Raw genomic sequence first — 17,776 nt, forward strand, 5'->3', positions numbered from 1 at the left:
GGAGGGAGAAAAGAAAAAAAATATATATTTCCCACACTGCCAGAGTAATGCCAAACTCTCTGTGAGTGGGAAGAGCAGAGCAGATGCTGGAATGAGATGCCAAAGCAGCTCCCCTTTCCCCTGCGCTTTTGGGTGCCTATAAATTGCTCCAGCGCGCTCGTCAGCCTCCTCCTCTCCTGGCAGGTGGCACTCGGGCAGGATCCCGCTCTCCCTTCGGCTCCGGCTCCGGCGGCGGCGGCGGCGCGGGCACAGGGCGGCGGGCACCGGGGCTGCGGCCGGCCGGGAGGCGCGTCCCCGCTGAGGACTGTCATCCCTGCGAACAGAGAGAGAGGGAGGGAGAGAGAGAGCGAGGCGGCGAGCGGGGCGATCGCGAGAGGAAAGGCAAGTTCCAGGGAAAGTTGACTCGGACTGGCACAGCCTGCAAAAAAAAAAAAGTCGATCGCCAGCGGGAGCATAAAAGTGCGGGCGGCCGGGGCGCGGCGGCAGCAGCTCTTCCTCCTCTTCCTCTCCCGCTCCGCTCCCTCGCCCGCCCCGCGGCTGAGCGGCCGCAGCGGAGCGCCGCGACCCCCGGGATCCCCGCGACCCCCTCGGCAGGGCGGCCGAGCCCCAGGGGAGCCGAGCTCGAGCGGGCTCGGCGTTTTTTCGGCTCTGAGGAGGAACCCCGCCAACCATCAAGATTTTGTCCAAAAGCAGACAAGAGGATCGCCCTGCGCTGAGCCGGCTGGTGGGCAGCAGGCGGCGGCTGATAGCGGCCGGCGCGTTGGGGGTGGTGATGGTGCTGCTGCTGGTCATCCTCATCCCGGTGCTGGTCAGCTCGGCCGGCACCTCGGCGCACTACGAGATGCTCGGCACCTGCCGCATGGTCTGCGACCCCTACGGCGGCACCAAGGCGCCCAGCACGGCGGCCACGCCCGACCGCGGGCTCATGCAGTCCCTGCCCACCTTCATCCAGGGGCCCAAGGGGGAGGCCGGCCGGCCGGGCAAAGCGGGGCCGCGGGGCCCGCCGGGGGAGCCGGGGCCGCCCGGCCCGGTGGGGCCGCCGGGTGAGAAGGGCGAGCCGGGGCGGCAGGGCCTGCCGGGGCCCCCCGGGGCGCCGGGGCTGAACGCGGCCGGGGCCATCAGCGCCGCCACCTACAGCACCGTGCCCAAAATCGCCTTCTACGCCGGCCTCAAGCGGCAGCACGAGGGCTACGAGGTGCTCAAGTTCGACGACGTGGTCACCAACCTCGGCAACCACTACGATCCCACCACCGGCAAGTTCACCTGCTCCATCCCCGGCATCTACTTCTTCACCTACCATGTGCTCATGCGGGGCGGCGACGGCACCAGCATGTGGGCCGACCTCTGCAAGAACAACCAGGTGGGCGCCGCGCCGGGGACAGCCGGGGACAGGAGGGCAGGGGGGCCCCGGAGGACGGGGGTTCCCCAAGGGAGCGGACGCCGTGCGGGCAGCGGGCGGAGCGGCGCGGGAAGGGCGGGAAGCGGGCGGGGAGGGGGAGCCGGGGGGCGCTGGAGGCGGCGCGGGTGCGGGCCGGGGAGCGGAGCCCGAGCGGCGGGAGGGGAGCGATGGGGACCGGCGGCCGCCTCTCCGCAGCTGGCAGGGAACTTGCGGGGAACCCGAAGGCTACCGAGGGGCCGGGTGCTCTGCAGAGCCCAGGCCGCCCGGGCTGCTGGGTGAATGCGGACTCGACGCGCTCTCCTCTCCGGGAGCCGCGCTGCAGGTGCCGCTCCCAGCCCGCTGTCCGGGCACAACAGCTCCCGGCCCGCCCTGGGCGCGGAGCGCTGCCCGCAGCTCTGCCGGGACCGGAGCGGGGGCGGGCGGACAAACAGCGCTGCCCCCGCAGGGGCGAGAAGAGCCCGGCGCTCCCTCGGGGAGGGGAAAGTCCCCGGCACGAAAGGGGAGCCAGGGGCGGTGGGTGAGCTCAGGAGAGGGTGGTGCTGAGTCGGGAAAGGGTGAGGCGGGTGGGAGGAACGCAGCCACGGCACGGGACGGGGCTCTCACGCAGGGCAGCGCCGGGCTTGACACGCTCAGCCCCCGGAGGGTGCGAGGCTGCTTCTCCCTGTCAGGAGAGCTGGTAATAGAGCGAGCTCGGCGCCCGCACACCTGAGCCCCTGGCGGGCCGGTGCCGCTGACGGACCGGGCCAGGAGGCACACCCGGGAGCCCGGGAAGGACCCGAGTCTGTCGTCATCCCCTGGGCAGGATGAAGGCATCGGAAATAATTAAAGGCTTTGCGATGCTGCCGTCTGAAACACAGAGGAATCATCCCTTTTAATTAGGATAAACGTAGCCACTGCCTGTTACATTGCCCCCTTGTAACCCCTCCTTCGCAATTTTGCGCCTTTTCCATGAGTAGTTAACAGACGCGGTTAGGCTGGCACCAATTCCTCCGGCGCCCGGAGGCACCGCCACCCCTCAGGGCTCTGGATGCCCAGGGGGAGTGCGAGGTGCCCAATGGTTCCCGCGTCCCCGGGGCTCCGCGGTGCTCCCCGGTACCCCGGCCCCCGCACACCGGCAGCGGCTCAACAGGTCCCGCAGTGCCCGAGCCGTCCCGGCCAGCGGGGCCGCAGGGCGGGCTCGGGGAGCTCGGGGCCAGCGCTGCCGCTCCCCCCGGGCTGTTCGCCCTCGGGCTGGGGCATGGCTCGGCTCCCCGCGTGTCCCCAGAGCTGACGGCGGCCCCGTGTCCCCGCCGTGCCCGCACGGCCCCGTTCGTTCGGCGGCCCCTCCGCAGCCGAGCGCGGCCCTTTGTGCGCCGCGCACACGGCAGCCGCGGCCGCCGGTAAATTAATCTGATATGCCACTTAACCTTTTCTTTATGGCTCCTCAGAAGGACTGTGAAAACGGAATAATGAGGACATCAGCGGCAATTAATTAAATTAGAAAATATCTGCCATAAATTCTGTCTCAGCAGATAAACCAGGACTAGTAAAACTAAGTACATCCTAATAATATTCACTTTGATATCTTCCTGCAAAAGCAATATTCTTCACTGCAGAAATACAATTTTACTTACAATTAAAGAGTTGATCTATTCTTACCCATATTTATAGAGTGTTTACTTTCCTGAACACTGAAAAATAAGTACATAGCAGTAATTTTAAAGAAGCATCCAATTACAAATATTCAATTGAACCTGAGGTCTAACCATTTCTAAATATAGGTACTTCCAGTGCCAGACATGAGGCAAACTCAGAGTTATTCAAAGAAGAAAGAAAAAACCCACCTAAAGAGAGGTTCTATGCGTACATTTGTATATACTATATGTGATATTTAGGGAAATACCTGCACATCAATGGTTTAAAATTGACCCACAGTTTTAATGCCTCAATGAGTGATTAGGATTTATACTTAAAATACTAAATGCTGATGTGACAGGCTTTATGTATATTTGTAAGGAAGCTCAGAAATTCTCGAAGTAGTTAAATGGAGTGACAAAGGCAACATTATAAATCCCATGTTCTCTAACAATGAAAAAAACAGAAACATTGAAAACTGTATGACTTACAGAAAAAAAAAAAGCGTTCCTAAGCAATACATATGTGAAACCTCAAGGTCCCCAGTGTTACCACATTGTCTGCTTTAATGATTATCAAGCCTGAGCAGGGAAGTGCTGAGGTGACACAGCTTGGGGATGTGTGTGCAGGCTGAGAGCGTAGCTTCATGGAAGGACTTACATGGAACTTGTGAAATGTATTGTCTCATAATGCTTTAATTTTGAGATGCATTTACCCTCTTTTAGCAGTACACTCCATTCATTTGAGGAGAATTTATTTGAGACTGTTCTCCTAGGCTTTAAAAAGAAATTGTTCTGGCTAACCAAGCAAGAAGGTAAACCCACTAGGAACAGCATACAGGACCTTTGCTGCTACACACAGGGCAGTAACATCTGCATTTTGGTTTCTAGACTTTCAGTATCCAGATTCTTTTTCTTTTTTCCAGCCAGTATGTATTGTGTAGAATCTTAAAAATGAAATATCCATTGCTGTTGTAGCCAGTGTCCCCATGCTGACTGCTGACTTCCTTAGGATTGTCACTGATGTAATTCAAATTCTCCCCTACCATCCACAAGATTTTATACAAATCCACAAAGCAGCATTTCATTAGGAAGTAAATGGGAATTTGAAAAGTCCTTTAAACCACTTTCCTCACCAGTATGCAAGATCCTAGTTCCATGTGAAAGTTCTTCTGCCTTGTCTGTGGCCTTTTCACTCCTCCCCACCTGCCCTTTCCATTTCCACTGCCAGCAACCACCTCAGTCCATTATTTTCTCTGGAAGATCTTTCCAGGGTTAATGGCCCAGAGCCTTCAACTCTGCCCTGCCAGTCACGATTCCAAAGGAAACATCCAGCACTTAGAATAATTATTGCTTAGAAAACTAGCAAAAGAGATCACCTCTGTTAAACAATACCAGACAAGTCAGGACCAAGAAGTCCTGAAATAGTCGGGGTTTATCATCATGCCATGTATCAGTTTAAATTTGCAGCCTGTCACAGCTTTGCAAGCCTTTGCAGCCTTTCTCACTGTTCTTACAGGATGCATAAAGAATTTCCACCTACTGCGATTTTTAAGCTGCATAATGCCATAAGATCCTGCACGGTAAAAGAACCCCCTCCTTTTTAACATTTCAATATTAATGTGAAATCATATCACATGAAAATTTAATTTGGAAATTTATCATGTAAACTTTGAAAGGAATCCATGGAAAACTGTGACTTATAGCCTATTTTTTTCAGTTCAGAGCAGAAAAAATCCCACATATAGTACGCCAAGTCATGCATTATTACTTAGTTCAGATTTGCAATGCCACTAAATCATTTACTGCTCTGTAACTATGCTAGAACAAAGACAAGTAACAAGCAGATGACGTGTTACACTGAAATAAATCACATGCAACCATGTTTAAATATTTTACCAAACAGAGTCAAATTATATATAAATGATTTGGAGACTTACAATGGCACAGGCTGTTCATTGCTGAAAATCAACATATATCTTGAAATTACAGATTATTTTCAGTTTGCAAGAAATGTCAAATTTAATCAGTAATGGAATACCAAGGGAGAAATGGGAAAAAACCTATGTTTAAGGGAAAGTTGCAAATGAAATGCCCTCAATGACTTGTAAATTTCAAAAACTCTTGCAGCAAATAGTGACTTGCCTGTGATTTTTCACAAGTGCATCTCTTAAAACACAGTGAAATTAAATGTTTACTTACTGAACTGTGGTAATAGCAGTTTTTCCAAACCCAGACTGCTTGTGTGCATGTGTGGGGGGGGTGTACTTCTCATGTTCTTTTTTGCAGCATGATCCTATTGCTTAGTATGACAATAAACTGCCTCTGCATCTTGGGGACTCCCTGGAGGCATCTCGGTGGATCCTCAACATTGTCAATCACTTGTCCCACTGATACAAAAGTTACACCAAATGTAAAACTGGCACACGATCAGATCCAGTTCTCCCAACTCCAGCTATTCTTACACATATTTATAAGAAGGCTCCAGACATCTACAGAAGATCAGGCGTTTGTGTATTCATCAGATGACTGAGAAAGGAGAATATTATTGCTTTAGTTTCAGAAGTACAGCAGGAGAAAATAAGCAAGTGCTATAGGAATAAACTACAATATACGTTGCCAGATGTTTCAAGTGGCAACTCATGCATGTTGAATAAAACTTCGAGGATATGCTTTAATTTCAGCAGGCAGGAAAAATTGCCTGAGTTTTCTTAACCAGTGGTTCTGTATTTCATGTAGGTTCGAGCTAGTGCCATCGCTCAGGATGCTGATCAGAACTACGACTACGCCAGTAACAGCGTGGTCCTTCACCTGGAGCCAGGAGATGAAGTGTACATCAAATTAGATGGAGGAAAAGCACATGGAGGAAACAACAACAAATACAGCACATTTTCTGGATTTATTATTTATGCTGACTGATAATGAGTAAAAAGACCCACCAAATCAGTCGAGAAACGAAGCCTGCTCTTCTAAGCGATGGATTGCGTGGCAAAAGTCAATGAAACAAGCACCCCAGCAGAGAGTGACCACTGAACACCTCAGCAGTGGGGGGAAATGTTGAATGCTACCTGATTCACATCTGTACAACACAGAGAAACCTTAAGTTAAAAACCACAAACCAAGTTAAGCAGATGTGCGATCCACTTCCGCCAAAGCAAATACTTCCTCATTGTTACGTGTCCATGTGAATGAAGTTCTGCATAGATCAGATTTTTATAGGCAAGGAAAGCCCACCTAAGGACACTGAGTTATTTCTTCAGTGTATATGATACTTTGATGTGTTATGATCTTGCTGCTTTATCCATACTTCAGCTTTGGTTCTTGTGACTTACCTGCTAACAATGATGCTTGGAGTCCACTCATAGTGTGGTGAGGAATGATTTTACAATAAAAGGAAGAGGTAATCAAAATATACTTTCTCTCTGCAAAGAAATTGTTTGCCTTGTACTTTTCTTACCCTTCCACTTAAAACTAGAAACTGATCAGCTTTAAGCCTTAACTCAATGTTTCTGTTTTGTAGGTTTACGTTAGACTTTTAACATAAAAATCAAACCAGTGGAGTTATTTAAATTTTGTCTTTTCCTTAGTTGTCCTCTAAAAGAAAATGACAGAAGAAATACTATTTTCCCCTTTAGAATATAACAGTTGACAAACTATTCTGTTGGACCATATCCCTGATTCCACCAAAGCAAATGGCTAAATTCTCACTGCTATTAGTGGAAAAGGGATTTAAATTTGTATACATGTAAATATATATTTAGACAATTATTAGAGGCCCGTTGTTGATGGTTAGTTGTGTAAATATTTAGAAAGCCTGGCATCCATACCATCAGACTAAGAGGCAGAGTGTTTTCTTTGCAGCAATTAGTCTTCATTAGTCTTTTAGCACTTAGTCTGTACCTGGGTTCTATTTTTAATAAAATAGTTATGGATTAGTATAGTGCAGATGTTCCACTAGAATTTCATAGGAATACAGATGACCTTTATTGTCTTAGGTGTCTTGTCTCACTGAAGTCAGTGGGATTTTTCCAACAAAGGAAGAGTGGGAGATCTGACACATGAGAAAATGCTGTCACACAGACCTTTTCCATGGAAGCTAGTACCAGTTTGTGTAAGGTGTGCCTACAAGATGGACACAGAGAAGCATTTTACCAAAAATGATAACACATATGCAAAGAAAGAAGCAGATATTTACATGCAAAAAAAAAAGTGTGTTATAATACCTATTTTTCTCATTCATATAGATATAGATATAGATATATAAAGTCTCAAAGAAGCTTAATTCATATAGAGGATTAATGGCTTGGAGAATAAACTAAACAGAGTTACATAGTTATAAAAATGCTTTAAAATCAGTGATAGCAGTAATGTCCACAGATTTTTTTTAATTCAGAAAATGGATTTATTATTTGCTTTGGTTTTGAGAGTCTATTTCTCTTAGGTTAAAACTTTCAGATTTCATTCTAAACCTAAATTTCAGCAAGATTATTAAATTTCTTTAGCACAGTTTGTTATGTTATTTATTTTTACCTTTTGGCAAAATCAAGGTAACATTTCTGTAAATCGTTAAAGAGTAACAGAGGCTACCCCTAGCATTGCTATTTCATATATTCTGTCACAAGCAACCTTGTCTAATGTAATAAGGGTATAAACTTAGATTTATCTGCACTAAAATTTCCAAAGTGTCTGCCACTCTGACAAAAAAGCTCTCCAGTGCTGGCTACTCAGCAAAGTTCTGATAGGGATTTTACACATTGCCCTAAAAATCTCGTTTGAATGAGTGAACCTTTTCTCAAACAGAACGTGTTCCTCCTTCTGCTTTGAGTCGTTCAATTCAAAATAAACGCCGAGCGAGCCCAGGCTGCTGAGAGGATCGCCAGGCAAACTCATCCAGGGTTTACAAGGGGACATGGTGCTGCCAGCTGCTTGTGTATTATCTCACCAGATGGGCAATGCTTCTACCTTATGACAAAGTGCCAGCTCATGTCTGTGCATTGTAGTGGTTACTCCTGTTTCATTTCTACGCGGCGATTATTTCAGTACCTGATGTGTACCTGACTTGTCTGCTCCTCCACTGTTGCTGTTGCTGGCCCGTGCACTCCCACAGCAGTGTAGCTAGAGATTCCCTGTGTGGTGTCCAGCAGTCCTGCACCTAGAGCCAGAGATCATTCACAACCAGCAGTGTGCATTTACCACGGTGTGTATTGGTAAAGCTCAATACTATGAGACATACATGGTCAAATTTGAAGAAGCTTCTGAAATCAGGCTACCACTGCTATTGGAATACGCCATTTTTTGGATAAATCACTTGCCCTGGTTAAAGTTAGACAAGAGCAAAGAACACACTTTATGTGAAAACCACATATAAGGCAAACATTTCTTCCTTTTTCATCATATCTTGATATACTGATTTGTAAAGACTTATATCACAACCTTTGTTATAACTAATACAACTCATTAAAACTGTATTATGTAATATATTTTGAGTGCTGGTGTTGCATCCTTACAAAAAGAAGCTGGTGTGTGTCAAGTTTTACATGATTGCTGTGAGACTCCAAGTTCATGGTAAAAAATTAATGCAATTAGAAAAAGACATCTGTAATAATACCGCACATACTTTAAGAGGTGATCAAAATGCTTTATTCAAAAATATATTTTTCAATGTATTTTCTACATTTTCACTTACAATTAAGTAAATTGTTAAACTAGAAAGAAACCTTATCTTTTTTTGATTTGAGATTCCTCTTGCCTTCTCTCGTCAATGGAAGCTAATTAGAACTTCCAGACCTTTCAATCAAGTATTACTCAAAGAATATGAGGATAATGAGAAGATTGACAGTATTACAAGGATTAAAATCAGCCCCTGAGGACAGGAAATTTAACTGAAAACCATAAATTCCTTCCAAGGCAATTTCCTTCCAGGTGACACATCTTCAGAAGTAGTTTGAAGGTAACATTCAGTAACAGTATTAGATTATGCTTTTGAAACAATTATTTTAAAATTTCAGTTGAAAAGATTCTGTAGGTAGGCTCATATTCAGTAAATCATTCATGAGCAAACTTTTAGAAGGGAGAAAATGTAGAGACAGTATACAGTTTTAATATTCTAATTAAAAAGAAAAGTTACAATTAGTTTGTTTGCATTGAGTTTTTCAGAATTTTTTTTAAATGACTGTTCTACTGAAATCTGAATTTTATTAACCTTCCTTATAAATCAGGCATATTTATTAATTGTTCCTACTTAAAAGTCAACCACCGCTTTGGATTTGCTAGGAGTATTTTATCAATTTTATCTTGGGATATGCCTCGAATTAGCATTTTAGGAACTATATTTTTTAGGATATGTGAATATCCATGACCTCCATATTTCATCAGCCTGTTCTTGGTGTGCAGATCATGAGCCATCAGAATTCTGTCTTCATAGCCTTCTTCAATCAGCGTACGAATCCTGCAAAAAGTTGGAAGAATCCCTGTCAATGAAAGTTCTCATGTAACAGCATTTCCATTTCTTACATTACTGTACTGCTGGACTGTAATATAACACAAAATACTTTGGTGCTCAGAGGATTTACTCCTTACATTTACCTGAAAATAAAATATATTTTTTATTGCATGAAAAATATCCCACCTCTGAAAACACACCACCACTTATATCAAAATGGAGAAGTAAAACTTTGCTTTTGGCACATGACTTTGCATTTCCAGACCTATTAATTCCACAGAGGAATTCAAGAACTTCAGCATCACCATGCATGGGACACAGGTTTTATATAAATGAGTAAATAATAATTTCCTAGATAAATTCCTTCTCAGCATGTTACTTTTTGCTGCTGTCACAAGGCTGGTCCCATTACATTTGCTAATGACCAGACTCTGTGTGTCACATCTTTAAAGGAGCCTGACTCAATAACATAAATACTTTCAGATCTTTGGTTGAATCCCATTTAGCAAAGCAGGTTAATAAAAAGTTGAAGTTGCCAGTATCATACTCCATATAGACAGTTATCATCAAAACACATTGCAAAGATGTTCATTAAAGAAGACAAAGAAGCCTGGCATGGCACAGCACACACCAGGAAATAAGGGGCATTAATTAATAAGGCAGTGCAGCTAAACAGCCTTGGCAAAATGACAAGTCAGCTTGGAAAAAGAAGTAATCCTTCTGGTCACACTCTTGTAGCAGGACTACTACAAGTCCTTCTCTTCACATTTCATTCAGGTAGCCTTACTCCCCTGATCAGCTCATTTTTTAGCATTTGTGTTATGTGGATGTCTACACTCCTGTACTGCATGACTGTCAAGTTTCTCAGTAAGCTTCCATTTAGTTTGGCAGAGGATTACAGCACTGAAGTGGCAGGGACTGACAAACCAGCCCTGGAAAGTGCTCATTCCTCAGGAAGGCCTCCAATTCCATCACTTGCCAGCACTCTGAAATCCTAATCCTTACCTTCCTGACAATGCTGTGATCAGCAAGAAAACAAAAACTAGCCTTACAAGTACCCACACAGTATCTGAAAGCTCTTACTGACAGTTTTTATTACAGGTAGTTACAAGGAGATACATGTAGCAGCACCTAATCAGCATGGGCAGTGGAAAGAAAGCAAATAGGACAGAATTTGGTAAAATGTTATTGTTTTTCAAAAACCTACCATACATTGTGCCATACAGTGCACAACACTACATAAACCATAGTCTTACAACATCACAAGAATCTCCTCCAGCCTGAAATACAGAAAAACCACATGCCAACCCAAAAGTAAAAGTAATGGCACTAGAGGGACTAAGTTTTTGCTGACCAAACATATTATTAGAATCACCTCCTTTAATATTGGACTCATTTCATGGTATTGGACTCATTTCATGGGTTGGGGAGGCATATGATCCTTTCCATTCTGTATCCATTGCTCCTTTTTGCTCATTCCTTTATATTTAGTTATTACTTTCTGACTCCAAATTCCCCAGAACAGAAGTCAGTGTTTTCCTTGCACTGGCAGCAGACTGCAGCCAAACTGCTGAAGAACACAGACAGCTAAAATGAGTTAAGTAAGTAGGTATGTTATGACTACAGAAGTTTGTGTTTTAAGCAAAAAAGATGTGAACAAGTATTTTCTATTCAGTATTTTCATTTAGAGGTCAATTTGGTTTCTACTTCTGTGGTGCTGTTTCACAAAACAAAACCCTAAAGAGATTGCCCCAGCCATCCTTAGTCCACTGATATAACACAAATACACACACTCACACTGTGCAATGAGAAGACAAACTTTTCATCTTTTCTTCCTTTGAACAGCCTGCTGCAAGAAATACTCAGACACTAGAGAGTTTCAGGAGAGATGAGGGTGGCTGAACAAGCATCATGGATGGAATGAGAACTCTGTCACAGTTGAACATGCACTTGTTAACCAAGGCCTAGTCCAGTCCTCTCTAAATATTCCCCAGTGCTTCCAGAGATGCTGACTTTCCATGGCACAGGAGAGGGCAGGAGACACAGCAGAGGAATCAGCTTTACTCATTCTAAGTGGGAAAACTGGATTCCTTGCAACAGTTTAAAATACTGAGTGCAAGACTGAGAGCATTGCTAAGAGAGAAACAATTTCTAGTGTGAAAAGCAGCAGCAAATGCTTGGGAGGGTGGAAGAATAGCCACAGCACCTTCTTAGGAGAGAACAGTTTGAAAACAGATTAGTTTCAAGATTAATCTGACAATGAGGGGGAGGGAAACTATGTCTGAGATGTAAGGGAAAGCTCATAAAATCTTTCTCATCAAGGAGAGTGAAAGAACTGTTTGTGACTCTGGAAGGTAAAAAGACACAGGCAGGATGGCAACCCACCCCTCAGGCACCTGCCACTTCACTGCTCACACACACTGTGGACAAACAGCATGGCAGCATCACACCTCCAGATGGAGAGGAAGGAGTGAGGTGTCCGTTCCCAGCTGATCCTACCTTCTCTCAGACAGCTTCTGTACAGAATGTATCTCCTTGGCAAAACGTGGTGTCAGCACAGCACAACAGATTGGCCGTGCAGCTGAGCTGAGACTGCAGGTGCTGATGAGAAGCAGGGAAGAGGTACCCTGCCAGTGGGACCAATATTTTCACATTGTGAGTGAGTGTGAGGAGAATGGGAGCTCTGAAGAGACAGGAATCACATCCTTCAAAACAGAGAAAGGGCAAAAGGACGGTGGGAGGAAAGGTGATAAAGTGCTTGAAAGAAAAAAGGCAGTTTTCCAGGATGGAAGCACAAATCCATCCAAAACAACCAGTGAGTTTTGCTGGGTTAGCAAACCAGTGAGGAGATAAAACAGGCTCAGATGATGTTTAGTAGCAGCACCAAGTTTCCAATACTATGTTTCAAACAGAAGTACTTAATCCTAACGTAAATGTAGTATTGTCAGCCTTTTCCTTTTTACAGACTGTATAAATTCGACCAGATCAGCATGGAATTAGGAAAGAGAATGAAGTTTAAAAAGCTCTTAATCTTCTCCTCAAGTAACTTCCTACAACACTGTGATTCTGCATCTTCCTCTCAGAAAGAAGAAATGATAGATGCTGCTCTAACTGTGTGACAGCAGCAGGGGAAAATGGCATTATTTCAGCATGACAGAAGACAGTTTTGAACAACAAGCAGAATCACTCTGTGATGGTCTTAAAACAAGTATTTTTTTATCAATAATATCTTTTATCAATGGCCATGCTATAGCTAAAACTGCATGGGAGCAGATACCTTGCAATTCTCTCATTGTCGCTGGGCATGTCAATATCTGGATGGAACTGGTAGTGAAGGAACTCTGTACCAAACAGGTCGTACTCTAGGTAACATCCAAGCTTAGCAAATTCCAGAAGTTTCTTTTTATCAAATATGGTCCTGCAGAACACATGTAACACAGAGTCAGCACTGTAACAGGAATAAAACATCTTATGGTATGAGGACAGGTACTTTGTGATCTCCCACTTGCAAGGAAAAAACCAAATAATCTACAGTATAATTCACCGATTTAAGAAACAGAACTCCTGTTTGACACATGCAACTTAAGATGATACACAGCATTGTCCTTCTTACATTCATTTGAGATTTCATGCATTAAAAAACCAAAACAAATCCAACTCTTTCCCCATGAAATAATGAAAGCCTCTCCAATAATCTTTAAATGGAAACAGAAGAGTTACTTACTTTTGATACCATTAACCCTCTCAACAGACAACCTAACAAGGAAGGACATTTAAGGAGGAGGTTAATTCATAGTGATATTAAAAAAAAAAAAAAAGACAATGGATTACTCACACAAGACAGATTTACTTTCCCAAAAGAGTTAGAGGAGACAGCTTCACCCAGGGCTTGTTTCATCCATCACACACCAGCAATATACAACTTTGTCTTTAGTTTCTATTCTGAACAGTGATGTTTCTAGATTGCCATTAGAACAGCAATCTATCATTGTTTGCTCTGGGATCTGGCCAGAACGCCTTAAGGAAACGCTCTCACCAAAATACATAATGGCACTGTGAGTATCTGGGACATGGGCTTTGCAACAGATTTGCAAAGTGAAGGAACAAAGCTTCTAGCACCTCTCACTCATTCGGAAAAGAACAGCAACAGAAATAAGAGTTTTCTGAAATATTTTGGGTTTTCTTTGAACCATTTTTACCAAGTGTATAAGCTGTTCAAAGAAAAACAAAAACACTCAAGTGATACAATTTTATCTTTATAGCTGCCACACAATTTATTTTTTTGCTTAAGAAGAAACCACATTTCCACAAGAGCAGTAAAGTTAACCAAAAGGGCAGTAGTTTGTGGGGGATTTTTTATTATTGCAGATATTGATGTCACAAAGCAGTTTTACCTTACAGAATTACATCACAGTCTGTTGCTATGGAAATGACTGATGTCATAATTTCAATATTATGACTTAACTACAGATCAAGTAGGAGGAACAGATGGGTTGAGAGAGAGAAAATCCATGTTCAAACAAGCCTGCCATCAGCAGGAGTGTAAGACTTGCCAACTGTAATTAATAAAAAATGTTATTTTAAAATAAATGTTACAGTTTACAGAGACTGAACATTTATCACCAAATGAATTTTCAAAGTGCAGAGCAAAAGAACAGATTATTTTAGATCCAGCCCAGCTCAGTTCACAGGGAGACAATCGCCAAGAGTCTTCAATCCTATGCAGGTGGCAAAAGCACCCAACAGTCTATTTCAAAATCATAGCTAGAGCAGTTTCTTTTAAAAACTATTGTTAGTATCATGCTTTTGGGTGTTCTATCCCAATGAAGAGCCAGAGAACTTCATCTCCTCAGCCACTGGGTCCCACAGTGAGCCACAAGGATACAGCAACAGCAGCAGTTCCCAGTTCAAATTGCTGATCTCTGAGCTGGAATTGGGTGTTTGACAACACTGTCCCTGAACAGCTCTGAGCTCATGGAAAAGGAGATGGGACATGGTGAAGCACCCTCTAATTTGGAACTCAGCCATAAATACCCTGGGGACAGACACCAAACTGTAATGTTGCCCCAAATTTGTAACAGTTGCTGTGAGACTTCTAACAGAAATTACTCAAGTGACTTGAGTCAAGATGTGGATCTCCTTTATAACCTTGACCCCTAACAGATGACTAAAGAAGAGGCTCAATAGCTTTTGCTTCCAGCCTTTTAGTACACTGTAGTTCCATTATGTGGAACTGCTACCTTTTTTTAAGGTGCTAAATTGCAAGACATGGTAGCCAGCATTTTAATTTTACCATTTAATTGTAAATCCACTGGAAAACTACCATTCTGTCTATGTGAAATGCAGACATGAAATATGGAGCTATGTACAAATTTATCTCACATTTAAGGGACTGGGATGCTCCCACATGGATTTTTCTTACTGGAGGAGACTTAAAATGTTAAATGCACATTGCAAAGCCAAACTTCACAGTAGTTTATGTTACAGCAAGTGCCAACCTGAATGTGTGAAAGTAATGATAGAAAGAGATAAAAGGAAATGTCATATTGTGCATCAGTGGTTGTTATTGAAACTGCACCTCTGTTTTTCTACTTATATTGCTTGATTTCTATCAATTAATTATTTAATTCAACAATTTACAACAGTGTACAGGAGGCAAAAAGCCATAATTGTATGTTTATGTTGTATCAAAATGGCTGTGTAAGTACTGATACCTGAAGCTTGCTCAGTCCTCTTTCATAAAAGATTTAAGTAACCAGTTTTTTCTCAAAAAGGGGTGAAAAATACAGCTATAGATACTGTGCAACACAGGTAAATACAAAAAGGAAGTAATTTATAAATATTCAAATATAATTTCAGGGCATGAATTTTATGCTCCTAAAATCATCTAATAGAACAAGGAGCTCTGTGTGAATAACAAACACCTGTAACTCGATTTGCAAGCTCTTAGAGTCTGTAACCATGAGAAATTTGGAGCACAGTGCTGTTTCCTGTATTACATTCACACTGAGGGCAAACAATCCAATTGCTGAGAATCATATGACCACAAATAGTCTCCATTATTCAGCAACTGGCCAAACTAATCAATGCTTGGACATACTCCAACTCACCACAAGTAAGACAAGGTCATACAAAACTGATTTGGTAACAGAGGCTATATTTCTAAACTGGAGACAGAAAAGCATCCCAATTTCTCTCTGTGCCTCATGTGGATCTCCTGGCTTTTGTTCTCGAGGAACATAAAAGTTAACTATCTGGTCTATGCTATGGACTATCCAAAACCCAACTACTTTCTTTTCAAGCAGTACTTCCTCTCTCTGGTAGTAGAACCATATTAAAAATCTGCCTTTTGCTTTGATCCAGACTCCAGCCAAATTCAGGAAATCTCCATTAGCTTCTGTGAGATTTTGGCAAGGCCACTAAGAGTGACCCAGCTTTCAAAAACACTGGAAGCCCAGCAACTTCCCACCCCATTTAGTGAGAGCTGCTCAATGTCCAATGCTTTGTAAATACAGAGATTTGTGCAGGGATACAAATTAATGAAATTCCCATTTTTAAAATGTGGCTACAGTTATTCCTAATCCCTCAGCCAGGTTTTCAAAGACAGCACTTAAAACACCAAAATCTCTTATCAATGTGAATCTAAAACCTGATCCTGGCTGTAATGCAGTCAAGGAGGAGGCAGGAGGCAGATTAAGCTCCATATAAGCATTTATTTCTGAGTCATTTAACTTGAGGGTAACACTCTATGTCACCTTTTCCCAGTGTAGTTCTGCACAACCCCAGTGAGTGTGGCAGTACCCCAGGAAGCCCAGCAGAATACTCTCCTTACCTGTCGAGGTGAGACATGACTGTCTTTGAAGCATCAGCCCCGGCCTCCTGCAGGATGCGGATGATGTGGAAAGGGGAGTCGCTGTTCCTGCCAGGATGGATGATAACAGGGCACCCAAGCTGGGCCTGAGCCTCTGCTGTGGCCTGAAGCACTCTGTGTTCACTGGGAGTCAAAGGCCACGAGCAACCTATTTCTCCCACCACACCACACTTGATATTAGTCCCATCTGCTCCTTTGAGTACCTCATCAACAATAATCTCTGTCAGCTAGAGAACAGGAAAATGAGATTTTTGGTTATTATTACTATTTGCATTAAATAGCATCAAATTTGGCCTATGGATGCTGGGCTAGTTATGCTCCCAAGGTCTTTCTGAACTTATCTAATTAACAGCTGGGAGTGCGAAAACACTGCAGTTAAAATCTGGTTTCTGTCAACTGATGTTATGCTACCCATTCACTAAGACCAAAATAAACACAGAAACAAATCAATTTAACAGTATCCAGTCACACATTTGTCCAGGTTTGCCAAGAAAGCTGGTCTACATGTAATTTGAACTCTGATTTAGGCAGACATTAAGTTTTCCTGAAAAAAAAAAAAAGGTTAGTTTATTCCAAAACCTTTGCCTTGCACTCCTGAATTGGCTTCAGACACAATTCAATGTAATCTTTGCAAAACAAGATATCAGAGAATAAGGAAACCTTGTCATACATGTAGGGAAGAGAGAAACTCTGGCAAGCATTCTGAAGAGACAAGTTTAAGGCAAAACCTGTTTATGGGAATGCCAATGTAAAACAACAGGAGATCTGCTGACTTCAGAACTACAAAACAAAGCTCATTTGACAAATTTAGAGGATCAAAATTAGCCTTCTTTAGAGTGCCCATAGACAAAACCCATCAGAATCTCTTAATAAAACTACTTTGCTATAAAAGCTTTAGTTTTTCTTTCCCAGAATAGGCCATATGTCTTAAGCATACATTCAGAACTGAGAGCACAACATGGCACTGATGATGGCCAAACTTCTTTAGTACAGAGTAGAGGTTATCTGTGGGTCTCCATCAGTCCATCAAACACAGAAGGGAAACCTTTGCCTTGAGAAATCTGTTTGTGTCCATGCTATTTGTATCTATTTGTATTTCAAGGAATGGAAGAACATTTAGGAAAAGCAGTACTCTTGTGTACAGTTTGGGCCAGCTTGGGTCCAGTTTTGTTGGCAGCACTGCTCAAGTTTTTATCATTGATTTTTAAAATTAATTAGACTCGTTTGTAAACTATGACAGATTTTTTAAAAAATTGTCAGCTCTATTCATACACATTCACAGACTCCTACCTTGGAGAGTTCCATTCCCTCTTCTCCTCATCACCACATTTTCTTATTAAAAGATGAATATTTATTATTACAGGAACATCTGGGGACCTCAGCTATTATTAACACATTGTCTTAGTCACTGTACAAACATGCTGATGTAGACTATGCCCTGAAAAGCCTGG

General features: G+C 43.3%; 2 protein-coding genes across 5 annotated transcripts in view; one reads left to right on the forward strand and one right to left on the reverse strand.

Annotated features, from left to right (window-relative positions):
* On the forward strand, positions 1-9,560 carry C1QL3 (complement C1q like 3). Its single transcript, XM_058802473.1, has 2 exons — positions 1-1,360; positions 5,752-9,560. Exons 1-2 carry the CDS (start codon positions 773-775, stop codon positions 5,929-5,931), a joined length of 768 nt encoding a protein of 255 aa, XP_058658456.1. The 5' UTR covers positions 1-772; the 3' UTR covers positions 5,932-9,560.
* Positions 8,643-17,776, reverse strand: part of PTER (phosphotriesterase related) — a 20,675-nt gene continuing 11,541 nt past the window's right edge. For all 4 annotated transcript variants that reach the window (XM_058802435.1, XM_058802461.1, XM_058802444.1 and 1 more), the window contains exons 3-5: positions 16,287-16,552; positions 12,732-12,872; positions 8,643-9,460 (exon numbers count right to left, since the gene is read on the reverse strand). In XM_058802435.1, the coding sequence (XP_058658418.1) occupies positions 9,250-9,460; positions 12,732-12,872; positions 16,287-16,552 (618 nt within the window). In that variant the 3' untranslated portion in view covers positions 8,643-9,249. The remainder of the gene's footprint in view (positions 9,461-12,731; positions 12,873-16,286; positions 16,553-17,776) is intronic.

Source organism: Ammospiza caudacuta, chromosome 1 (assembly GCF_027887145.1).
Source record: "Ammospiza caudacuta isolate bAmmCau1 chromosome 1, bAmmCau1.pri, whole genome shotgun sequence".
NCBI classification, from domain to species: domain Eukaryota; kingdom Metazoa; phylum Chordata; class Aves; order Passeriformes; family Passerellidae; genus Ammospiza; species Ammospiza caudacuta.

Coding starts and splice junctions, on each gene's coding strand:
- C1QL3 (XM_058802473.1), top strand. CDS start 773: ATGGTGCTGCTGCTGGTCATCCTCATCCCGGTGCTGGTCAGCTCGGCC. Junction 1,361..5,751: donor ACCTCTGCAAGAACAACCAG/GTGGGCGCCGCG, acceptor TATTTCATGTAG/GTTCGAGCTAGTGCCATCGC.